Source organism: Amphiprion ocellaris, chromosome 17 (genome assembly GCF_022539595.1).
Source record: "Amphiprion ocellaris isolate individual 3 ecotype Okinawa chromosome 17, ASM2253959v1, whole genome shotgun sequence".
NCBI lineage: Eukaryota > Metazoa > Chordata > Actinopteri > Pomacentridae > Amphiprion > Amphiprion ocellaris.
In genome coordinates this window covers 16,862,312-16,888,536 of record NC_072782.1, presented here as the reverse complement: position 1 = coordinate 16,888,536, position 26,225 = coordinate 16,862,312, and the positions used below count along the sequence as shown (strand labels likewise).

The 26,225-nt window shown below is 41.4% G+C and overlaps 1 protein-coding gene across 8 annotated transcripts in view; it reads right to left on the bottom strand.

Moving 5' to 3' along the window:
- LOC111565429 (electrogenic sodium bicarbonate cotransporter 1-like) overlaps positions 1-26,225 on the bottom strand; it is a 34,490-nt gene that overhangs the window by 7,755 nt on the left and 510 nt on the right. For 6 of the 8 annotated variants that reach the window (XM_035946037.2, XM_035946036.2, XM_035946039.2 and 3 more), the window contains exons 2-19: positions 22,228-22,301; positions 21,175-21,351; positions 14,214-14,346; positions 12,369-12,529; positions 12,085-12,264; positions 11,796-11,894; positions 11,113-11,189; positions 10,136-10,293; positions 9,937-10,024; positions 7,562-7,716; positions 6,648-6,767; positions 5,968-6,142; positions 3,788-3,921; positions 2,604-2,866; positions 2,103-2,155; positions 1,785-1,970; positions 850-963; positions 39-200 (exon numbers count right to left, since the gene is read on the bottom strand). In XM_035946037.2, coding sequence (XP_035801930.2) covers positions 39-200; positions 850-963; positions 1,785-1,970; positions 2,103-2,155; positions 2,604-2,866; positions 3,788-3,921; positions 5,968-6,142; positions 6,648-6,767; positions 7,562-7,716; positions 9,937-10,024; positions 10,136-10,293; positions 11,113-11,189; positions 11,796-11,894; positions 12,085-12,264; positions 12,369-12,529; positions 14,214-14,346; positions 21,175-21,351; positions 22,228-22,301 — 2,509 coding nt within the window. The remainder of the gene's footprint in view (positions 1-38; positions 201-849; positions 964-1,784; positions 1,971-2,102; positions 2,156-2,603; positions 2,867-3,787; positions 3,922-5,967; positions 6,143-6,647; positions 6,768-7,561; positions 7,717-9,936; positions 10,025-10,135; positions 10,294-11,112; positions 11,190-11,795; positions 11,895-12,084; positions 12,265-12,368; positions 12,530-14,213; positions 14,347-21,174; positions 21,352-22,227; positions 22,302-26,225) is intronic. The other 2 variants (XM_023265481.3, XM_035946040.2) reach the window with 1 other exon arrangement.

Here is a 26,225-nt window from a genome sequence, read left to right as displayed (position 1 = left end):
TACTTCTTCCTTCAAAAACCTTAAGGTGGTGCACCAACCTTGAGTTTGTGCTCTTTCCTGTTGACGATCACTGCAGTGATCTGCTGGTCCATAAATATCAGGATGGTGACCAGCAGAGCAGGGAGTGCAGATGCCAGGTACACCCACCAAGGGTTTCCTCCAAACGGAGGAACAAACCAGCCCCTCAATGGACTTGTGGGCTAGACAAAATAAGAATGAAGAAGACAAGTGTTAACTTTACTAGTGTGGGTAAAGACCATGATCCAAATGATGCAAGAATATTTACACAGTCTAGATGTCAAATAGAACACAAAACATTCCCAATAAAATAGAAAGAACACTCAATATGAAGTGGTCAGTTCACTACATTCAGAAAATCTAAGCACTAACCACAGTTTGAAATTACTGGTGCATCATTACATGACATAAAACAGTGAATTAAGACTGTGTGGTCAAACAAAGCTGGCTCTGTACTTGCAACCATAAGACCGTCTGTGTTCTCACATCACCTATAATAAAGTTGTACCCGTCCCCCTACTGAAGGGTGGCTGAGGAGGGGCTGCCAGCTGAAGAGCATTTGAGCTCAGAAATCTCCAAGAATAGCTGTGTCTTGGTTTCAGGTGATATGTATCTTACTGGGCAAGTTACAAAGAGAGCATTATGCTGGGATTTTAAAGAATTACAGAGGCTTTCTAGCAGGAACATGGATCACTGTCAGTGTAATCAGAGGAAAGTGCAACTGGCTGACCATTGTCACTCTACCAAATGCATTGATTTCAAACACATAGTGGAATGACTTCTATAGATGCACATATTTTCCAATTAGAGGTTCTGCAGTGTGTTATATACCTTGAATTCACTTGGCACTATGAGCTTTGGAGTGTCCACACCAACAAAGGCGTCCACGCCACAGAAGAGAAGAATGGTCAAGATGATTGCAAAGTCACTGATAAGCTTCCTCACCTGGAAGGAGGACACAATTACAGCAGGTTTGACAGTGTGTTTTTTTGGTTTGTGGTAGTGTGAGCTAGGCAAAGAACAACACCCACCTAAACATGTAGTAAATAAGCACAGAAAGATGCTACCTTGTCCAGGTTATACTGTCACTACTGCAGTTCAGTGAGTGCAGCTATAACTGTCAAGTATGCGGACACAGTTGCTCAGCAGTTGGTGACTTATAATTAATTATAATCAGTTTAACCCGAGGCTGACACAGAGTTTGCTGGAGAATCACGTTGGTATGCACCCTCAACATCCATAAAAATACTACTTTTACTTGTGATGGAGTGTTACATTGTAGTGCTGCTACTTTCTGAATCAAAAAACGTCCTATGTTGTTTATTATGGAAGTTTTTGTCTCTCTAGTTTGCAAAAATGCAAAAGTGCTGGCAGGTGTCTTTTTCTTGCTGACCGAGCGTAAAAGTGCACCGATGTGTCTACTCCATGTGAACTTGTGATTTGAAGAAACAAAAGAAGGGACATGCAGCCTTACTTCACACGATGTGCACTGATAAGTATCTGAGGCCTTTTCTAGGCAAATAAAAAAACCCCAGAAGTGGGTATACAACTTATCTAAACGAGGCAGCAGTAATATATGAAGTGGACATGAAGCCCCGTGACATCATTGCTCTAACAGTGTTGAAATCTGACCTTCTTCTCCTCTTCTAACCTCACACATCTGCAATGCAATGTTCTCACTTGTTCACTCCTGGCAAGGAATTCATCTGCACCAGGCCAGAAGTGAAAACAACGGCACGTATCCAGAGTCAGGTGTGATCACTCACTGTTGTGGGAAAGAAGCGACTTGTCTTGAACTTCTTCAAGCCCATGGAGCAGATGTAGGTCCCAAAGAACAAGATGAGGGACATCAGGGTGATGTCGGGCACGTAGCCACAGTTCTCTCCGATTAGCTGCCCGCCGTACTTCTTACACTGCTTCTTGGTGAGGGACGCCCAAGTGGCATTCACCGGCTGGAGAGACAAGGAGGAATATTTTCACTGGTTTGGACCAGCAAGTAGCAGTAGCTTTCAAGCAATGAGTTCTCAATTAAAGCTACTAACGCAATGCTACTAAATGTCCAAAATAACAAGGACACCACATACCACATCAGTACTGTTTGTCCAGGCAGAGAGATCGAGCAGTTCTGATGAGTTGCCTAGTAAAGAGAAACAATCATATCTAATCATCAAAATGAGATCACTTTTAGCACTTGTAGTATCCATTTTAAATGTGTGTCAACATCTCTCACAAGCAATTCTGCCAAGCTGCTCATGACACACAAACTGATAGGGCTGTTGAGAAAGTCAACAGTGGTATCTACAGCATGACACATGCAAGTATCAGTTTTCATTTCCACTGCATACACAGCAAATATACACTGAAAGCTTTGTTTAACATACTGAAAGGTAAAATTAGGCCAAATTAGGATAAGTCCAAATAAAAGTGTTCAGTTTTTAATGTCTGGTATCATTAATTCTGACATTCTGATGGTTCAAGACAACTGAGCGCTGGCATCTGACTCCTGTGTTACTGGTTAACTCATCCTGTAATCAATCTTTATGTGAAAATTCCAGTGACCTGCAGAAAAGGTGCAGACTACGTACCAGGCATGCAGCGGCAGTCGTACTGAGTGACCAGGTTGGGATCGTATTCGGAGTTGATAGGGTTGTAGTGGGCCAGCTTTATCATCTTTTTGAAAGCATCATAGATGAAGATGAAGCTGATGAGCGCAGAGAAGCCTTCCTCTGTGAACCGTGTGAAATACTGCACCAAAAAGCTGGCATCTGTGGCGACCAGCACCAGACATAATATAGCCGACCACAGGCCGATCCACAGCCGGAACTCAAGGTAGTCGAAGCCATTGTCTCTGAGGAAGAGGGAGTGGTTAATTGTGAATTGACGTGTGTTCCTGCACCTTTATTTTTTTTATTTCCAGAACATGCACAATCCTATAGAGAACTCGCTGAACTTTTAGCTACTACTATTTAACCTGAATAGTCTTTTAAAGGTCTGTAAATATTAGCTATGCTGTGGGGTCCTTTACAGTAAACCAATATTGATTTTGAGGCTGCAACTGTCATCAGGCTTCTCTATATATAGTTCTTGTGGTGTGGTACACACATGATATTGAACAGCTGTAGATGGGCCAACAGCTGCCTCTGACTCAGCAAGCGTTGACTTGAGGCATGGAAACATTTGGGGGACACAGACATTCTTCACTCACAGTGTAAAATTAAATGAGTGTGAATTATTAATAATGGAACATAATCAGCATGGTGTTTGGTAATGCTAGAAGTCTCTCTCTGTGTGAAGGAGGGAGTACAGTGGAAGGAGGAGGGACAAGGCGGCATTTAACAGCTTTTCTCCTGTGTCTTGTTCTCCACAAGGATGTGTGTGGTTCTGCTCTGGTCTCCCAGTCAGGAAGTTGATGGCAAAAACACATGGGAAATGAACAATCAGTTGGCAACTGCACCCTGAACAATCTGTTACTGCCAAGAGACCTTCAGTAAGCACAAAATGTTCTACTGATATTGTTCAAATAAACTATCTTTGATGCAAAATTGCCAGCCTAGTTTTAATTTTCAAATTCCTTACTTTTTAATTTTTATTTTATTTATAGGGGGCACAAGGATCCAGACTCTGTAAACATATAAACAGCATCAGTCCTTTGGGGAAAGACCACAATCTATAAATATCTCCCAGGCCACTGCTCCTGGTTTTGAACTCAGCTTCACCCTCGCTTACACTCATTTCATTTAAAGTGAAAGGATGATTTTGAGCAACTCACTTGCTGAAAGTGAAGAGGAGTCTTTCAAAGACCAACACCGGGCCCGTGCTGCTGAGGATAGTCAGAGGTTGACCAGCCAGCAGACAGAACACTGCTCCTGTCAGTGCCGTACCCAGGAAGCTTTCCAACACTCCCTGCAACAAAGCACACGCACAAAAAGCTTGACACACACCTTTTGAAGCAATAAAGTCCTGCAAATTAGTCAAAAGGAGATGAGAAAGCACATTCATGGAGTGAGCATGAGAAAGAAAGTGAGAAAAATTGTTCAGCAGACTTGCATTAGTATGCATATTTCTTTTATCATAATTCTGCTTACTCAAATGAAGGTATTGTTTTATATATACACACCACGCAGCTGCAGTTCTGGCCCATCAGGACAGGCCTGTTTAGTTTCCAGTCATGTCAGTTTTTTGCACTTTTTTGTTTTTTCTTTTACAAGCCTATTGTTAGATAAGCAATTCACAACAGCTCTGAGACATGCGGTGAGAAAGGTTAAGTGAGGGGAGGGATTCCCTCAGCTGTGCTCAGACTTTGAAAGCGGAGTGACGTCGGGCTGAGGAGCACTGGTGGTGGGGGGAGGTTAGGGGCGGATCACTGGAAACACAGCCGTGATGAGGCTACAGTGGCTGAGTAATCTGGATCTGTGGTTATTTACAGCTTTGGCAAATCCCTGAGGTCGATGCCCTGCAGGTCTCTTTGTCATAAGAGAGGCCGAAGCAAGCACCTTGATGACTGGACAGCCTTGTACACTCAGCTATCAGGGGCACCGGGCTGGATGCAGCAAGCACCGTATGCGACTGAACCACAGCTGCACAAAGCTCGAATGTGGAATCCTGCCTCTGAGCTCAAAATTACCATGGCTTATCAGCTGAAGTGACTGTATTAGTTTAACTAATAATAAGGAGTTCGGTGATGATGGAGGTGAAAACAACAAACATCTTGAAGCAAATCCAACCCTGTGCACTTAAGTATATAAACAATGAATGCAGTAAAGTGACTAGCTCGTGGGACGTATATTCTACTTTGGTTACAATACAAAGAGTAAAATGCACTCTGTTAGTAAGAGGAATGGAAGAGACAAGTGCTATACATGCATTCAGAGCAGAAACATTAGAGCCATGCAAGGACGTAAGAGTCGGTTTACCAGTTCTTATCTGCTCTTTAATCTGGTAACTTCAACACTGTGTGTGACCAGAATAAAGGCTCTGAATTTCAGCATTAGAATCAGTTTGAAAATGAAGAAATAAAAGGCCATAGATTGCCTAATTTACTGTCATGTATGAAACTTAATAATGGATTAGACTTATGTAGCGCTTTTCTAGACACTCAAAGCGCGTACAATGGATCCATTATTCATTCACTTACACAAACTACATTTGCCCTGGGGCAGCCTGACGGAAGTGTGGCTGCCAATCTGTGCCTATGGCCCCTCCTACCACCACCAACATTCACACGCATTCATACATGAGTGAGTGGCCACACTTGAGGCAAAGGTGGGTAAAGGACACAACAACACATGACTAGGACACAGCGGGAACCAAACCGCCGACCCTTCGATCATTGGACGACCCGTTCTACCACATGAGCCACAGCCACCCTGTGATTTAGGTCAGTTTGGATTCAGTGCCACCTGAACCCAAACCAGATCAATCTGAACTTCTCTGAGTGCTCAAATTTAGCCGAGGGTTGTTCTTTTTTTTAACTTGGTCAGCAGTCACACATCTTGAAAGTTTAGATGGTTCAAGGTTACTCCAAGGCTTGTTTCATCATCAGTGAGTTTTTCCTTTCATTGGGTGCCAATATTTTCACAGAAATAACCCCACTTGCTGTAAAGTCAAATGCCACAGTGATGAAATAACACTACAAATTGCTTAATTTAACTCGGTACATTGACTTTGGTTGTATCCAGACAATTGTGATTTAGGTCAGTGAAGCTGAGCGTTGAATCAGTGTCACCACAACCCAAACTGGATAAATATGGGCTCAGGTCCAGCTTCTCTGAGTGGTTAAACTTAGGCCAAGGAGAATGTTTTTAGGCAGGTTTAACTTTGCCAACACAACTTGAAAGTTTGGTTTTGCTAATAGATGACTTGTTTGATCTTAAATGAGTTTTTCCTTTGACTGTTCACACTTGGTCTAGGGAAAATACCACAATAATAAAAGTGGGATGGAGGGTTTACCTGCATGTTTTCTGTAGCATCTCCAAGCAGGCCTCCGAACGTGATTGCGTTGGTGACCGTGCCCAGATAGATGAACAGGATGGCAGACAGAGACTGGATATGCAGCGCATCATAGAAGTCACTTGCAAAAAATGGCAGTTTCCGCTTGATATCCAGAACAAGACCTCCACAGAACCTTAAAGACGGAGACGATCAAGTTAGCAATGGCAAGACTGTTTAATGTCATATTTCAGCTATATAAATGACAGATGATGTGCAGAAGGTGGAAAAAAAAAGGATCACTGGAAATATTTATGTGCAAGTTTCCAATGAAAGAACACTTGTTCCGACCAAAGACAAACACAAGGATATTCAATAGTGAAGTGATGTCATTGTTCTTGACTTCTGTGTGAAACGTTTCCTCATTGGAAACTTACTGGAAGACAAAGACTCAAATATTTTCTCAGCTATGATACTACTTTATAATCCTGATGGTATTTGATTGTCAATCAGTGAAGATATGCATTATAAATCGGGATGACAATGCCTTCATCTACAAGGCTCACATCGCCATCTAATCGCTTTTTTTCCATAAAAATATTATTCAAAAAGAAAGCAAAAAATCTCTTTTAAAAAAATCACTATCTCTGATGATGATGTTATTTCTTCATCTCTTTTAAACAAAGTGAAATCTTAATTACTTTCTTGTGCGCTGGAGCTCCTCTCCAACTTCATGTCCTCCTCCTCCTCCTCCGTGACCCGGATCATGAGGGGTGTCACCATTCATCTGAGGTGGCTCTAATCCAGCGTACATGTTCTTCCTTTAAAATCAGAGGACAAACTCAGACCACAAGCATTCAGTCGACTCAAGCAAGAAGAGAAACTTGAATGAAATCTGTAAAAAAAGACATTTTGTTTTGTTTTGTCCATCAACAAAAAAAGAACCGCAGTGTCAAACCATCTTTACAAATATGTCTTGTACAACATGATATGCTAGTAAGACTTATAACTTATAAAACTATTAAAATGTACATAAGTGTAAAGCTTATAGAGAAGAAAATTGACAAAAACAAACCATTTATCTATTTGGGAAAGATCAGCTATTTCTAATCATGCTACACAGGCATCAGTTTTAGTGTAATATGGACAGTGTTGTTTAGTGATGGATAAACAGTACATAATGCACATAGTAACTATACTCATTCTACGTTTTAATTCATTTCATATTTAGTTGTTTCTCTGACTTTTGAAGAATTAGATTTATGTAACTTTTAGGTCATTAAATAATGCAATTTTCTTATTACAAAAACTAAATTCATTAGCAAAACAACACAAGTTCCACTTGTATTACAATAACTTTGCATTTTAGCTGAATGCTAAACAGCAGATTTTCCATTTAACATCCAGTAATTGCCATTTATAGCCATGCAAGCTGCAGTTCAGCAAAAGTCAGACAGTCACACTTTTAGAAAACGACATGAGATCATGCAGGGAAGATACATTCACATCTTAAGTGCTGTGTATGTTCATGTGAGACTTTAGTGAGATTTAATAGATTTATGTGGGGGGGGGGGACTTCATTAACTCGGATTAGGTGGTGTGGATTAGAGCGGACCTCTTGTCTGAGGAGGGCAGAGTCTTGGGTGGCTCTATCCTGATGTCAGGGTCCCACTCGCCGGGAGGCAGGACGATGACCTCATCCAGGAACTCGTCAATACCAGCCAGCAGGTCCTGCCTGTCCTTCGCTTTGTAGGCAATATCATGGAAAACCTGCCAGCAAACAGACACAGTCAGATCATCAGCAAGCAGCTAATTAACACCTGCACTAGTCTGTATCCATCATAGAAACACAGTTACAGTGCTATATTGACTGAAGAGGCCGCAGGGTACTGCTATGAGTGTAACATTCATTGTTTTTCCATGTTTGGTGTATCTCTGATCCATAGAGCCTGAGGTAGTTAATTTTGGCCTCACAGTTTCGCAGCTGTTACTGACTAATTCAGGGGAAGTTTTGTCAGGTGGAAATTTTTTTCAAAAATCTAAAACTCTAGTACTTAATAATGTAACATGCCTGTGAATTATTTATCCAGAACAAGGAAGAAAAGACACAAAATGCCTAACTATAATGGCTCACTTGAGGACACTGACTACTCACTTTTGATTACTGGAACACAGAGAACACACGTCACTGAAATGCAAATCGTGACACCTAACCTGACTTCCAACACAGAATTTCTTGAACGCTTCTACAATGTACACAAATAGTGAGTGAGCAAGTGTGTGTTTCCCCTGATCACTGGAACTGGCAGAGTACAGCCGGGCGGCATGTGAGGTGATGACTCTCAAACACAAACAACTGATAAATGTGTGACACGACCGTCATGACAGTGCTGAGAGGGTAAAGTTTAACTTGAGGAAATCCTGGAAAAACACTTCCTACAAGGCAGTGTTGACATATGAGATATATTGGGAAGAGTTGAGGCCTGTGGGAAATAGCCGGCCAGGTGCTCTCAGGATTGAGAATGTTATGAACTATCTGTTAACATTCCTGACAACACAGAGTCTGAGCCTGGAGAGGCGAGGATACAAAGCAGAGACACTAAGCAGAGTGGAAAACTTGGAGGACAGAAAAAGCCTATAATGAAGATGAATGAAGGATTTTTTTTTGCCTTATGTTAAAGCATATATTCTGCTAACTCCAAAACAAATTTGTCTCTCGCTACTTCAAAACACGGCTTAACAGCTAAGCTAAAAAACTGGTCACTGCCAACAGGACTGGCCAGGCCAACTGCTGCGATGATTAATGCAGCAATATCCAGAGAGCTGAGATTTGGCTGCAGATGGCAAGCAGGAGGGACAACCCTCTTACACTGCTTTATTAAAGTTAACTGGACCGGCCAAAACCTTAATGGGGCATTTCACTGTCTGGAGGATTGGTCACCTCATTCCAAAAGGGATCTTAACTTGTCCATTATCTTAGTTTTACAACAAGTCAGGGCTTAATTAGTCCAACTGGAGCATGAAGACAATAAGATGTACTGTGCTTGAATATTAGAAAGTGCCTGCCTTCAATCTACAAAACAAAAAAGATTAAAACAAAAAAGTCTCATGAATTCTTGCAAAGCATGAATTTTGGTTAATAAAATCTAATTTGTAGTTAAGAAAATCCTTTAACCCTCTTTACCTCAAGCAATTTCTTGGCATTTTTATGCAATTTTCTCACTGTGGGCTCATTTTTCACTTCACTATAAAGTCCTGCACCTCTATGGAAACAGCAAAACCACGACCAGAGGTAGAGAGGTGCAATAAAGGCTTTTGTGTGGTATGATACAGGTACAATGCACTACATCATAATAAGTAATGAGTGAAAGTTGAATTTCTTTGATTTTTTCTTCAAAAATAGCCCACAGGTGTTATTAATACTGAAAATAAGGGTAACTTTACATATTTGCGATATTTCACAACTTACATTTTTAATTGGTTTCCATACTTGTGCACTGTGTAAGCACTACAGTTCTGCTGAATAGTTTTTGAATGTTTATCATGCGAGTGGTGGTTGCAGCAGAGTCAGCCTTAGATTCATGTATTGAGGAGTGCAGAATATGTCGGGGGTTTTTTTACAGAATCTGGTTTGTGTATATGGTGACTCTAGGGCAAATTAAAATAAAGTGTTTTGACAAAATATCACATTTTTTATTTAGATTTGGGTCATTTTCCTAATGGAACGACAAATCAAACATTATTAGTTCAATGACTTTGGGAACATTGAAAATCTTTCAATTTTTCACTGTTGATATTTTCTATCTGTGATAAATGGAGCCATTTTGGCCATTTTTTATGAAGACAACATGCTCTACAAACCTGCCAACAGGTTTGGATATTCAGAGGATTAATGCAAATGCACCTTTGAGGCAAACTTGGCCAGTTTTACTCCCAAAAAAAAATCAATTCTTTAAACGAAAATATGAAATCAGCACAGTAATAACATACCTCATCTGACATCAGAGTGGCAATGGCTCTTCCAATCTCATGATAGGACTTTGCTTTGCCTTTGGGGCCCAGCAGGACAAAGAGAAATCTAAGTAAGAACAAAAAAATGAGATGTTGCTAAGTCAGAAACTGATGGTTTTAACGTATGTTTAAAAGCTGCGACTTCCAGAGTGACAGCAGTTATTGTTTTGTGCGCTACCTGGTGGGCACAGGGACCTCGGTGAGGGCTCCCAGCATGACAGCCTGCTGCAGGCGAACAAATGCCACAAAGGGGGTTTCCAGGAAATCCACTTCTCCAACCAGCACGTTTGATGCCTCGGCATCGCGGGGCAACTTTTTCATGAACTTATTCTTGAGCTGTTGGAACAGAAGGAGCAGCGCAGAGAAAGAAAAAGTCAGGAAATGAAAATGTCTGGAGGCATCATAAGAATAACTGCAAATAATTATGGGTCGTTTACACACTTTGCTGCATTTCAGTGTCACGTGCAGTGTGATCAGTAATAGATGGGAGCTTTTAAACAATAATACAGTCCTTAAAATGTGTTTTACTGTCATGTGTTTTTACTGTCTTTAGTAGGAATAGGTGGTGCCTGCGTGTTCCTAGAATTATGTGCTGAACCACAGCTTGACTTTATGTTGTCTAATTATCACACTTTACTACAGTGTTTATCCAAAGTCTACAGTGTTCTCATTTGGATTTAGCAATAAAATACAAACACATAAATATTGGATGTAAAAAACTCATATGCAAGGAGATGATTAACTAAAACCTTGGTGTAATGTCAAAGGCCGACCATTCTGACACATCTACAGTTTCATCAACAGTCACTGGAGCACAGTTTCATTCGTTACAGTTTAACTGCTGCTGTGATCTTTTATCTGCTAACCTACATTTAGCTTCTCCATCATGAGTCCTGACAGCGAGAGAAACTGCACATGTACGGTGGCTGACAGAAGATCACGCAACAAAGACAGAGAGCTTTTGTGGAGGGATAGAGAGCACCACGGGTGTAATTTATCAGTACATGAGGCTCACAAGCTCTCAGTCCAACACGAGCCTGTACAGAGCTGCATTGTGCATCAAGACCTAAAGAATCATCCACTATGGCGGCACAGTGGTCTTATTATCTGCGTAATCTCATGCAATAATACTACGGAGACACACAAACATATTACCTGATCCTTCTCTGGTTTGTCAGAGAAGTCGCTCAGGCTGTTGGAGGTGAGGTTTCTATGGGTCGTAGTTGGGCTACCTGCAGGGAGGCGAGACACTGTTAGGATCAAAGAGGCCGCGGAAGACTGACGGGCTTCAGGTGGGACATTTTTAGACAAGAAGGTGGATGAGTCAGAGAAAAGAAAGCCAAGAGGAAAGTACACGGAGAGTGCCAGAAACATCAGGACCTGGCTAAATGTGGCTAGGCTTAAGCTCTAAGACTAATGCCAGATGGTCATTCATTCAAACACTCCAGAGAGAGCAGAGCTGGGATGCATGGCCGTCTTAGGTCAGCTGCTTACGCATGTCAACAGAAACACTCTCAGGAAACTACTGGCAAATGTGTGAGAATGTAAACTTTGGAGCTCAGTTTCATCCATTTGCTCCTCCTCTGTCACCAACAACATTTGAGAACAGAGTCTACAACAATTTAGCTTTCTGCTGCCAAGGAAATATTTAGCCAAGAGAGTATCCACCCTGAATAAACACCCAAGTAGCTTTTTAGCACAATGGATTAAACATGAAATCAACAGTACTGCATTTTTTTTAGCTCTACTTATTTTTGTATTTCCACACAAGTTTGGCAGTTTTCCAAGCGACTATGTCCCAACAATGCTTTCAGTCAGAGGGCTGTGACCTCACTTACAGAGGTATCCCATGCTGGAGCTCCTCATGACCTCACATGGTTCCTCTGGCTCTTGTGGGGTTAAACAAGGCACGGGGTGCTCAAGGGGGTTGTTGCGTGCTGCAACGCCCCCAGACGAAGGAAGTCAGAGACAGCAAAGAGCCCCAGAGGGAAAAAAAAGTAGAGAAAATGAGGTTGGGAAGAAAAGACAAGAAGGAAAAGAAGTTAAAAGTTGTATTGGAAAAAGAAAATTTAGCGTCAGGAAAGAAATAAGGAGTCAGAAGATGATAAGGGCAGCTTGTAAAATTACCATTCTCCTGGTTTGAGAACAGCCTACTTGCACTGGAAACACTCTTGCCGATATCTGCAAGAGAGCGCAAGTTGGACTTCTTGGTCTGGTGGCGATGTTTCCGTAGCAGCGTGTACATGACCTTCTCCTTCAGGTCTGCCTTCAGCTGGCCGGTCTCGATCTGACTGTCAGTGATTAGCTCTGTTAGACAGAAACATTGATGATGATGATGAAGACGGAGACATCCTCAGGTTCTTCAAAACCTTCCAGAGTGTTGTCCCGGACTTCTGGCTCTGGTCACTTACCGACCACCTGTGGCAGTGTGGAGGCTTCCAGGTCCAGCATGATGGTGCCCTTCTCAATGCATGCTTTCAGTTCCATCAGGCTGTGTAAGGACAGTGTGGCCACATGAGGCTTGCTCCAGCGCTCGCCACCCTTCTCCACCTTCTCCTCGAACTTGATCCATCTGGAGGATAGAAAGGACACAGAAGCAGGGAGACAGTTAAGAAGTGTGGTGTACTCTGACCGCTGTGCTGGACCTCAGCCACATGTATTTTTTTTTCTCGTGAAAGCAAAGGTCACTGCAGAATATGAACTAAAGTACATGACAGTGGCTTTCTATGTTTAGGAACAAATACGGGCTGCAAACAAAAGGCGACAAGATGGATTCTCTATTCTTTGCTAAACAACCCCGTGGTGTTTTGAATTGGTCACAGTTCAAGAGGCAAGAACAGGGGACGCAGGACAGCATAGAAATAAAAAATAAATCCCCAGACACTGAGGTGGCGACAGTCTTCCAGTTTTCAGACCACACATGTCTCCGTCGGAGAAATGAGACTTATTACCACGGATAAGCCTCGCCTCGAAGGTAAGACTCAGGACAAGGATTCTTTTTAATAATAATGCCTCACATGTCACCACTACAAAGAGCCATTCTCTGGAGGCCTGAGGATGGGGTTTCCTCTGGGGATAGAGTGTCCCTCTGGCTGGGCTCCACACGTCTGAGACCAGCCGCCTTGCAGGGAACACGGAGACTCTGTCGACCTTAAGGAGTTCATTCACATCCTCTTTCAATGCAAACCCGGCTTTATCTTCCCAAAACGAGACCAAGAATTCCAAGTACTAGTTATAAAAAAGAAACTCCTCACTATGTTTGTGTATGTTACTCCAGGAATGACAAAATAATGTTTTTTAGATCTATCTTTGCATAGTACTTATATTAGACTTAAACTATACTAACAGTGCTGATCTTTCCTCATGAACTAAACAACTACATTTGTGAAAGTGACAGCTTTAGTCACTTTGTTGCCCTTTGGTGCTTCTTTTGTGATCAAATTGTACCTATAGCATGCACTGGACTTTACATAACTTTGATAGAATCACATTGAACAGTTCAAAATGATCAAAATCGGACTTAATGCGGCTTCATCTGGAGCCACAAAAGGATTAGAACAACTCTTACACTAGTAGTCTAGTGAAAGAGTAGTTATGCTCTGAGATAAATTCAACGTAACAGATGCTATTCTGACAAATTAAAAAAAAAAAAATCATATACTGCCTTATTGTATTATTTTTTAGATAGTAAAAGCTAACATGATATAAAGTGCCAACAATAAATCATATTTCTTCTTTTATTGCCTCCCTAAATATTCCATGACTAGGCCTCTGCATTTTTTTGGTAATTTCAATAACAGCCACTTAGATTTTCATTTGCAATACTAAAATTAGATTGAAACAAAAAAAGACAATATGTCACATGTGGACTTAAACAAATATATATGTAACAGCCACTATAGACATCAACAGAGCGAATCATTTAATGATTCAACATGCTGAAGCCAAAAGTTCTTGCCTTCCAGAGCAGGCTGTAACATTAAGTCTTGTTCTGGTCTTGTGGGAGTTTCTGCTGTTTCCTGGTCTCACAGAGCAGGTACTACAGATCTCAATCAGATAAGAGTCGACTGGGAGTTCACTGGAGTGCAGCCTGTTTCCCCACACGTACAAAACGTGATTATTCATAAGGGATTGTGTTCCATTTATGTGACTGTAAAACAGGAAGCTTCTGCTCACGGCTCTTGTAGTAAAAAAGAAGGGTGGGGGGTGACAGAAAGCACATCTGGCTTTTAAGACTTCCAGCTCGGGCGGCTCACCTGGCCGTCTCCTTCCACTCCATCTCCTGCCCGTCCACGGCCAGCAGCTCATCCAGCTCTGTGAAGAGCTGAGGAGGCGGCGGGCCATCGTCCTCCTCTCCCAGGATAAACCGAATCCTCTCAGCTGGAGAAACTGCGGGGAGAAAAGGTAAGTTAGGGACAAATAAAACAATCATTTTACTTGATGCCCAAGAGGGTCTAGTCACTGTTGTGCAGCCATCAGGTTGGGTGGTTAGGAATTAAACTCAGGTTAAAAAAAAAAAAAAAAAAAAAAAAAAAACAGCAGTTGCTCAATTGTGTAAATAGTTGCTAATAAAGTTACATCCTTATGTCAACTTTCCCTGTATCGAACACAAAAGCTGAACCAAACTGAGTTCACAAGATACAGTTGTATACAAGACTCATTTTATGTGTAAATTCATTATTTAGCAATACCAATGGATTTTATGGCCTTAGGAATGCTACAATCAACAGAAATAAACTATTCAGGAAAGCAGAGGTCCATAAACAGCACACTATTAAACAGAAAATGTTCAATACTCATTTCTAGCCTTTGAAATAACTGCAGGCTGGAGTCATTATTGAAAACTGTGTCAAACACTAATGCAGACATAAGAAATCGTTAGACATGCACAAAAGATAAAAAAAAAAAAAAAATCATCTCCAACTCAAAAGAGTAGTTGCATTTCAGCTACAAGCAAAGACTTCCAAACCAAGCACCCTCAAGAAGAAGAGATTTTCTGCAACATTAAAATTTTCTTCCTTCTGAGAAAGGTTGCCAAGACCTGTGTCAGGAAATTAAATATTTGATCACTCACGCCAAATGCCTATCTTCTGTTCGCTCTTCCTTTTCAGAAATTAGACAGTTATACAACAATGAGGATGGCTCCAATGTTTTATATCTGTGTATATAAAGGGTTATCCATCGTGACAACAACTTCTTCCTGTTAACACTTCCACGAAAGTTGTGCAACTGTGAAATAAGGTGACAAAGTGGAGGTTAAGTAGTGTAATGAAGCTTTCTTGATACACTGGACAAGTCAGGGCTCTCCAGGTTTATACCTTGGTAACATAACAGTGCCTGTAACCTCTTAATCCTGCAGCAGCACAGCCAAGCAAGCTTTATATAGAATGGCTGTTTTTAAAATAGTACACTTGGTACTGTTCTACTGTAGTGACGGATCTGATATTAAGCTATGTGAAGGTCAAGATCAGTTTCTTGGGAACGGCTTTAGGATCCCATCTTGTGCATCAGCATCACCGCTCAGTGTACCCAGCAAGGACCCAAAACACAAACATGAGAGATGCTCGCTTCTCCTCATCACCACAGGACCTTTATGCTGACATGCCAGCTTGCACATGACAAGACGTATTGTCGGCACACGGTGTACACAACACCATTCGCCTCTTAAGTCTCACAACCGGTGTTATCAATGAAAACCAGGACTGTGTTGTGGTTAAACACAACTTTTAAGTGGACTGCTCCACGGGTTTTGCCAGAATCAACAGGATTACGGGGATTTAGATAGAGGGCAAAACAGCGGAAAATTCAACAAGTGGAGGGCTCTGTCTGTATGCACTGTCTACCAGAGTGTGTGTGTTTTGAGTTTTTGAGTTGGTCGTCCGGCACGTCAGCCTACCCACATGTCAGATCTTAAGATCGTCATCTTATTTTGTTTGTTTATGTGTTGACATTTTCACACAGGATGCTTTCAGGGAACTCTAAATATCAAATAGGGACACGTGCCAATTTAGGTCCCATAATCCATTTTAATTATTCTTTGTGAAATAAGATAAAAGTAAGGCATGGCTGGAAGGGGCAACATGTCTTCCTATTAACCTTGTGGAATTTGAGTCATTTTTTCCTATTAACGAGGCCTCGACTCTCTTAACACGCTGAACCCCAAAGAGTATGTTTTTTGAATGTCAAATTACACTATTTGTCAAAGCCAGAAACTGTAAAAGCACAAAGAATCATCAGAAATTCAACTTTCCAGTGGTCTTTGAACTGTTCATCTCTGGAAAATTACCCAAATTCAAGCTTAAAATTTCATCAAAATCACTGTATTTTGCATGTCTCATTTAAACATTTCACCAAAACTGAACTGTTTGCACTACAAATACAAAATTAATAATTTTGTGTTACTCAGCTGCAACTAACAGTCACATCACAAAAATTAATGGAGTATTAGGTTGAGCTAGCTGTGCTAGCCTGCAGTTCAACCACCCTGCAGATAGCCTTTGGACACTTGGGGAAAAAAACAACTTAGAATCAACATGATGAACATTTTTTTTCTAAAATTGTAAATATTGTTATGATTTATGGCATTTTAACTATGTTATACCATGCAGACGAAATTTTGAGTCCCTATTTTTGTACATCACTTCTTGTTGTGTTTTCACTTGTGTCATGTTACCAAGGGAGCACTGAAGTAGGAACCCTTCTTTATGCAGCGCAAAATCTACAGATTGCTATCTTGAGACACCATTTACTTTCTGAAGGCCACTTTCGTGTTGCAGTAGATTTCTAAATGTTCAGGATGCAGCACAGATCTCTCCAATCACTTCTGAAGATCAGCAAATACTGTACACCATTTTGAAGTCGACATTGGTGCAGCTTGTGATGTGAGAGGAGAGTCAACGGTTCCACCAGCGACCTCTTTCACCAAAACAGTGGAGAGTTGTTTGTATAGTCAGCATTAAGTAAATATGTATATAAAATGTCCATTTATTTCTATGATTATTTTTTGAAAGTGACCAAAAATACCAGCATTTCCTTAATAGATTACAGAGCCACTGGATGGATTACTGATGCCAGCCCAGAAGGGTTAATAAGGGGCAGAAATCCAACATGACGATCTTTGCACTGGGTCACTGAAATCGTTTACTGTTCAACAGGAGAAAACAGTTTATCCCAGCAGTGGCTCATCATACAGTAGGGTCTGCCCTCTCATTCAACCTTACAGGACTGTTTACAGTTCAGATCTACTGCAGAGATACAGTAGGATGAGAAAGTAGGAGTCTGTTTGTGTGTGTGTGTGTGTGTGTGTGTGTGTGTGTGTTAGAGGGAGCATTCAGTGTGGACAGTTTAAAACCTGCTCCTGTGTTTAGTTTGGTTCCACTTCTATCCCGCCCCCTCCTGATTTACGGTCCGATATCTTTTCTATGCATGAACAACCAGCAACACTGTTGGCTTTTACTGAAATGTTCAAATCATACATACAGAAAGTGCAACAGGGTGAACTAAGAGCAACAATTTGAGGCCGCAAAGATTTGATAGTTCTATAAGGATCAGGCTGTATGTGTAATATTGAAGGATTTAAAGGGCACTACAGAAAAACACTTTCACTGTTCTGAGTTTTATGACATTAATGATGCTTTATCAAGCACTGGCCACTTGGAAAGCTCTTATCAGTACAACAGATACTTAAACCTAATTACTTTTTATCGATAAATGTGTGTCTATTACCAGAAAAGGTGTTTGTTTGTAATACCTCCAATCTGGTACCAACAAACTCTGCATCATTCATGCAGCAATCAGATTGCACACTTCGTCTGTGACATCTAGATGGAGATTAATGTGAGCAAAGCTATCATGGCTCCTTGGGATGACTAAGCACACAGGCTGGTTTACTCTGCAGCATGAGGTGTAACAGACGATTATAGCGTCAGAGGGAGGATTAGTCCAGCACTCGTCTGCTGTGGAGCCTGTGAACCAACAGTTTGGTGTGAAAATTCAAGGTGTTGAGGATGTAACAGGTGAAAAGTTCTTCCCATCTGACCTAATTGTGTGTCATTTATAAATTATTGCCATCTCTGCTTTATTAAATATCTGACTAAATTGTTACATTCTGGTCATTCCAGAGTCTTTATCCAACTGATAGCAAAGCCATCTAATGTATGCACTGCATATACATCCTGTATACTGTTTGCAGTGAAACAATCATGTGTTACTGCACCAGGCTGTAACATCTGCTATATAGTGTACAGAAAAAAGTTACAGATGATGAATCAGATGCAAATCCCTCCACATTCTCCCTCTCCATTGATGCTTCATATTGCAGCCCTTTTGCACCTTAATGTCAAGTAGTAGCTAAGTTTGCATGAGCAGCCAGACAAAGGGAGAAATTTTTACTCATGCACTGATTGCGGGTTTGAAAGGCAGCAAGATATCACCTGCGATTCACCTTTACATCTATAATCTGCTTAAATTTTACAAAATGGGAGCTTTGTTTCCTGTTGCACAAACTATTTTGGCAGGTTTTGCAGTTTCCTGGTGTGTCTGCTGTTCCAGTTAACCTTATCTAAGGGTGGTGCTCTCAACTATGCTCCCACAGCATTCACCTTTCTGTGCTGTACGTCCACAGAAAGTGCCAGTTGTTTAGTACATTCTTGTCAGCCGAGCTGCTAGAAAAGCTTAACTCTCTTTACTGTGTCTTTGAACTCTTGTTTGCTTCTACATGTGTAAAAGTTGCATTATTTTAGCTTTTGCCCATTTTTGAGGGGTTTCATCAGCACATAATAGTGGAATTAGAGAAAAACGTATGGAAAGGACTGAGCTGGTGGCACCTTTATTGGTGTGTATACCAGTGTTTCAGGTAGTGTGGTAATTATTTTGGTGTGGTCTTGACATTTTTGTTGACACCACACATTGTAAAGAAGATTAAGTGATGATTTCATTTATTTGTCAGTCCTACGTGTGTTACAGTATTCAGAAGATTCTTACAGTTGCTCAGTGCCAGCCATGATAGCACGGTTTGTGTTGTTTCCACCTTGTAGGTCTGTGTGTGTGTGTGTGTGTAATCGTGATGATTACCAGGATCATTCAGGCTTCATCTGAACTTCAAATATCACTAGAATTACAACTTTTCCTTGATCCTATCACAGCCTTTCGGTTTGTAGTGCTGCCGTCATTGCTCACACATGTCCTGATGAGTTGGGAAGCAAATCCCTCGTCTTTCCTGCTGCTCATCTCCAACTTATTTTGATACCTTAACCGTTACCTCCACCAGCAGTAAGCACAGCGGTAACGCCCTCCCATTACGCCAGTTTCCAGGCTGTGTCATTTAAGGTGAATTCCACTACTGTGTACAATAATTGCATGTCTTTCAAAATGCTAGTTGTAATGTTTGGGATTCTTCAAGAACTCACCACCCAGGAGGTTTGTACGCTGGTACAGAGCCTTCATCAAGGCTTAGAGCTACAATATGGAGCTCTCCATACTTAGATGGTTTATTTACTGTACACGAATGCTAAATCGTGAGGCTGTTGCTTTAATGCTTTCCCACCAAAGAAAAAAAAATCTCTCCACTTGTACATTAAACCTGTATGTTTAAGCTGGCCTATCTTAAAGAGTCTCTTGGTATTATAATTCCTCCTGTTCTAGAAAACAATCGTGGGATTAATGGTTGTATCATGCTACTTTTCTAAGCTTCTATACAGGGAAAGACATCTGGTGTGTTTTCCCTGTAGCAGGAGGAAGATTCCTGATACTGGCATCCATCATAACGTGCTTCTTAATTCTCGGAACTTCAAAACCCACCAGTGGCTTTGAAAAGCGTGCAATAAAATTACACAATTTATCAAATTCAGCAAGAGCAAAAACAGAAAGTATGATTAGATTTTCAACTTACTAACCATCCTTGAAGCACTCATTTGTGACATGTTGTTCAGCTGAACTGCGAGCTGTGTTTACACAAAGCAGGCTGAAAACAAATATAGCAATAAATTAAAAACCGAAGTAGAAAAAAGAAAAGCACTCAGAAAGCAGAGCACTCCCCCAAGGCTGCTCAGTCGTATCATTTCCGATGACTGAAATCTTTAAGAAATTTGCGGCAGAAATCACGGCAACATAGAATGTGGCCATTTAATATAGATGTACCCACAAACAAAATGACCTTGCGCTGAGCACAGACATGTGTTATGCATGTGTATGTTTTGTATGGATATCGAATTGCCTGACCTAAATATGTAGCGGGCAGCAGGAATTGATGGGACTCGGAAACACCTCCACATTTTAATCAATAGTTCCTTGTATAATTTCTGATGGATAAGTCCCAATAAGTCCGCAACAGTGAATTTGTAGTAGGATCGTAATCATGTGATGGTCAGCAGGCAGCTGACATAGCATTCACTTGTAGTCATAGTTACAGTGACGCTATCTCGCAATGATGCAGAAATCTTTAACAAATCCATGGATCTAGACTGCAAGCCGCATCACTGCCAAAATCTATCAGTTTCTCCTTGTGTCATTTCTGACCTTCCCTGAAAATTTCATCCAAATTCGTTAGTCCATTTTTGAGTAATGTTGCGCACAGACAGACAAACAGATGGACAGACAAACAGACAGGCAAACATAAGCCGATCGTCACCTAACTCCGCCGTTCCTTGGCGTAGTAAAAAATGTGTTGTATGTAGACTCCTTTCTCCTCTCAGTCCTGCCATTGTATCAGGCCTCCTTCCAACTCATCAGTCTGGTGCAACAGCTTGATTTTTGCCTCATCTCTTTTACCCCTCTTTCTCCCCACCTACCTAGTCACTAGCTTCTGAGAAACCTTTGTCACAAATCTCACAGAGTCCTGAGTTAATCATGGAGGTGACAGACAATACCCCTCTTTGTGTTGACTTTACACACTTTAAGCCAATCCAGTGTCATTTTCAGATTAGTATTCAGCATGTTCCCACTCCCCTGCTCCATTAATTCAGCTGAGTGTAGGTTTCAGTTTGAAGATTTTTTTTTTGTTGTTGGCTGCCACCCCACCCAGCCCTCGCTGCTCTACCCCCTTCACTACAGAAGCACTGATATCCTGTAGGCTGTAATTTGCAGAGTGCTGCTGGACTTGACCCAACATCTCAAGAGTGATTTATTCATTACTAATGGGGCTCCCATAAATTACAATCTGCACACTGGGTGTTTTCTTTTTTTAAACTTGGTTTCACAGTTGGTATCAGGGGAACTCACTGAGAGGCTTGAGGACGTTAGCAGCGGGATCGTCTGCATTCTCCCCATCCGACTTGTATCCTTCCGTATTCTGCTCGTTTCGTTCCCGCCTGTCCTTGTGGCTGGACTTGCGTCTGTGGCGTCTCCTCCGGTGGTAGCTCTTGGGAACATGCACACCGATATACACAGTGTGGTGACCTGTCACAACACAACACAATGGAGTGAATGTAGATCAGATTACATTCACAGTTAAAAAGGAAATCACATTAATCCTGAATGCTGGTAATCTGTATCTTCCACTGGCAGAACAAAAACAATGGAGGTTGCGTGAACTGGTGTGATGTGGAACCAAATGGTTGCTTATCTTAAGGCTGCTTTAATGCATTGTTTTGCTTTTTTATTGGATTCTGTTCAAGCTGGAACTACACAGTGATAATTAGCGGTCCGCTGCTGTATCGCTTTCTCAGGATGAGATACAGTACGTCATTCAGTCACGTTAAAAATCAAATAAATGCCAACTACTTCCTACACAGCGGCTCAGACTGGAAATTATGACTAAATGTCTCCAGGAAGCAATTAGAGAAGAAGGAGACAGTGAGAGAAAACTGTCACAAACACTGGGATTAGAAGTTAGTGGCTGAAGCCACCGTGTACTTTTCTATTCAATCATGCATTCCATAAACATTTCTTGTGGGTTTTAAAGATAGCTTTCACACTTCAATGTGGTCACTTTGGGTTCCTTGTAAAAACCACCTGAAGGGGACACAACCAGCAAACTCCAGTGCAGAAAAGCAACGGATCTTGCAGCAACTGCATAGGCACAAACATAAAGCCAACAACACTGACATGGTTCCCTTTGTGTGCACGCTTAAGTGGTGGTTTGTAAAATATGTGAATGCCTCAGTGAATTCATGTGGGTGTCTCCAGATGAATTCTTTTGTGGCTTAAACTGGCAGGCAGCACTTGACAGGACGAAAACACACGGAGAAAGGATAACAGGGAAACAACTATACTTTAAAGCTTGTGATGTGTCCAGCAGTAAGATAATGGTCCAGAACACATCACTCATCTTACCTTCCACTTCCTCTGCATCACAGACATGTTTGACAAAGGACGCTCCTCTGTCCAACACCGCTTCATCCTCCATTCTACGGGGCAAAACAGAAAAAGTTTTCAATAAGGATCAACACACAGGACAGTGTGGATTATAGTAGCAACAATGCGGGTCCTCCATAACTTTATGTCCCTGTTTAATTCAGGATCTTTTTTTACATAAACCCCAGTAGCACTATGGACTGTTTGTAAAATATCCAAAACAACATAATATAGCTTAAACAATGTACAAATGAATGAAATCAAATATAACACCCTCAGGTTTCTAATCACTGACATTTTTCCACTCAGCAGAGTCCAACACAAGTTATTATGAAACACAATCTAGACAATTATTCCTGTTCAGCAACTTCTTATTCAGCTATTCAACATGCTGAGCAACTACTCTCTTATTCTGGTCAAGTCACACCTCTAACAGCTGGACAGTTACACAAAAAGGTGAACAAACAACGCATTATAGTGAGAACAGTATTAAGGTGAGGTGATCTTTGACTTCAATCATCACACTCAAGTCTAAGAGTGGCCTTTTTATACAACTGTAAGCAGGATGATTTCACAACATGACCTATTATTTAACCTTGCCCTCAAAGTGGAGTTCTGCAATATGAATATCATCCACATGTGACCAAAATGTCAGCTTCCCATCACCTACACTGCTGCTGCACACGAGTTTATTTTGTTTTTAAAATGTCTCCTTTTCCTCGGTGAGCAGAGGAATAAAATCCAAAAAAACCTTTATCAGCATTCAATGCATAAGAGGTCATTTATAATGAGACACCTTCTTAGATTTCATGACGTGGAGCTTCTGTTCATGCAGCCTCAATCTTCCTTGAAGGTGAGAAGGAATGTGGCTCCCCCAGTCCAGCAAAGTGTGGACTAATCCGGGCTATAAAAGGCGGTTTACAACTTGTTTCAAATCCCGATTTGAGAATCCACTTCTGTCCACAGCAAATACATAGAAAAAAATACAACTAATTCTCAACATAAAATGAAAAAAAACTGAGGCTGCAATCGAATTCCATTGTGCTAACACATACATTTTCTGTTTAAATAGTTTGTGCCTATATGTTAATTACTTCCTTCAAACTGTACTCAGATTACACAAGCGTGTCAGTTTCACATTAAGAGTCCTTCTGTCACAGCTAATCTGACCAGCTGCTTTATCATAATAGTTTCGTTCAACAGCAAAAAATAAATATTTGAGTCAGGATGCATATCAAGAATGTCAATAAACATACAAACTGTTTCCATTTGCCACTGAACAATCCTCAGCTGAGGATGACACCACCAGAAATGAGGGGATGGGAGCAGTGTACAAAAAAGAAGGAAAAAAACGTTAAATAAACAAAGTCAGGAAAGATACAACTTGTTCCTCCGATTGCACTGCGAGCTCATCTGAGTTTCCCCAGTGGATACGATATCTGGCCTTGAGCATGATAGAGGTATAAAGCTGATAGCAGGCGTAATGTTGAGCCACCAGATCATAGATCAAACAAGTGATGAGGAGTGGCTCGGTTTGGTGCCACGTTCACAAGCAATACTAAAACAGTGATTGGCCTCTGTACCCTGCTTTTGTTGCCTATTGTTGCTTGCAAAAAAAGAAAAGCTCCCACAATGCACCGCATGGAGAGGGTAAAGGTTCCAGATTACTTTCCATGTTCTGCTTGTACTCTATCTTCTTCTTCTTCTTCTCCTCCAGGACAGAACGTACAGAAAATACAACCAGCCTCAAGGCACTGGTTATGTCACAGCTATCTTTTGTGAAGAATCTGTACTTAGCTAGATCTAGTCGTACAGCTCACTTAAATATGGCCAGCAAATAGAATTGACAAAATGACATCAATAAAAAAAACTGGGTGGGGCGACTTCAATTCACTCTTGCACAATTATAAACCTTATGGTAAACACATTTTAGGATCTTTCCAGGAACAGCTCAGCTTTGTCGCATTCTCCCCATGCAGCAGGTACCAAAGCAGCTGGTGATGCAGCATGCAGTGTGTGCATGGAGGCAGGTCATGTAACACGGTGAGAAGGCCTTCAGAAAAGCGTCGGCCACACAGGAGAGCAAAGTAAGCTCATGTTTCAGGTTTACTGCTGGCTTTAGTCAGTCCTTGGAGCCATGTTAATCACTCCACACTGTGGCCTCAGACAGGGAGACCCTAATGATGAGAAACATACCGCAGGTGGCAAACAGACATCCAGGATGCAGGAGAAGAGTTCAGCATTCCTGGTGCTAAATGAAAGAACAGGACTGGTATGTAAAGTTGGATGTTAGAGTGGAAAGAAAAAGCAACTATGGGTGAAGAGAGGATAAGAAACTTTAAATCTGCTCCTTAACTTTACCCAGCAAATGACTTGCTTTAAGTTAAAATCAGGAAGCTGGAAAGCAAAACAAAATGCTTATCTTGTATAGGAAAACACTGAGCAGATAATATCTTTTGTCTCCTGATTCACATCATTGAAGAAAATCTACTTGATCTTCTTTTTCATTTCCTGTCATGACTTCTACTGCCTGATTAACGGGGGGAAAAAGCTGGGCGATCGTCAGCTATTTCATGCTGACGAATCTTCTCACTTCGCTTCGGTTCTTGGTGACCTCATGAGGCTGGATAAACCTGTCAGTGCGTGAGGAGCCAGGATCAGCTGCTCGGGATCAGGGATCATCCCCATCTCTTTACAGAATGACGCAGCCAATCCCACCGGCCAGGTTTACCATGAGGGTAGGAGCCTCAGCATGAGGGCAGGAGCCCCCAGCACAGACAGGACAACAGGCAGCGCAGCCATGATTTATGAGCCCTCTATTGAGTACCAAACATGCCAAACTTGAAGGTTTGAAATGTGGCTGTAAAACTCTCTTTGGTCAGTGAATTTCATGGGTTGAAATGAATTTTGAGGTTGAAAAGTTGAGGTAATAATAGAGATTTTTGGCTTGAAAATGACTTCACTCATGAAATATAAAAAGGACAACTGACTAGTGAAGAGGTTACTTTATGTCATAGTTTTATTGTTGTTATATGACTGCCCGTCTGACCTGCTTGACTTTAGGAATTTCCACCAATAGAACCAGACTGAACAAGGAAATGCACAGATATATCTAATTGCTCGTCACTCAGCAGAGCATACAAAAGCCTTTTCAGCCTCCAGTTACTACCTAAAGGAAGAGTCATGCAAGTAAATGAATGATATAAAAAGAAAAGTAAAAAACATTTCCCGGCTGTGTTGCAAACCATGTGTCACAATCTCAATAAAAGACAAGAATGAGGAATCAGCTTGTGTTGTTTTTTCAGGTTCTGCTGCCAAGGGAAGGCAGGGCACCCACCCAAGTCCCTACAGGTTACTCTTTGTTTCACTCTTTGTCACTTGGAGAGGATGTTAGTGCCACTGTGTCCCACCTAATACATACTCCAGTGGGTCAACCCTAATATCTAACACTAACTTACACTGGCTGCAGACATTTTCCAAACAGTTGATGAATTCCATGTGCTTGGAGGGAAAGTGCATGCAGGCCCACAAGTGAAATTTCCATGATTGATAGTTACCGTGAAGTCTGATTTGCTGACGTCCATGCCATTGCGCAACCAGGACGCACAGGTTGGTCCACGCCGAGTGTGGATGTTAAAGGTGTCAGCTCTCAGACCACATGTTCAGTGAGACATACACTCAGCTTTATTCATAAAGATGCCCCGGTCACCATATCTCCAACCACTTGGCCTGCGCTCTCTTCCTCTCTCTAATTGATAGTGACAGGTTCTTGGAAAATAGATTACCGTCCGTTTCTAACCACAGCGCTGCTGCAACAGTGGCTTATCCAGCCAAGAGTGTCAATCGAATGAATGAATTTTTTCCTACCGTGATTAGCAGAATAAACAATCTACATGTGTTCTACTAAAGTACAGCTTCAGGGGCCAATTAAACCCCAAAAAAGCCACTAAAAGAGAAGATTTACGCACAGAAAACCC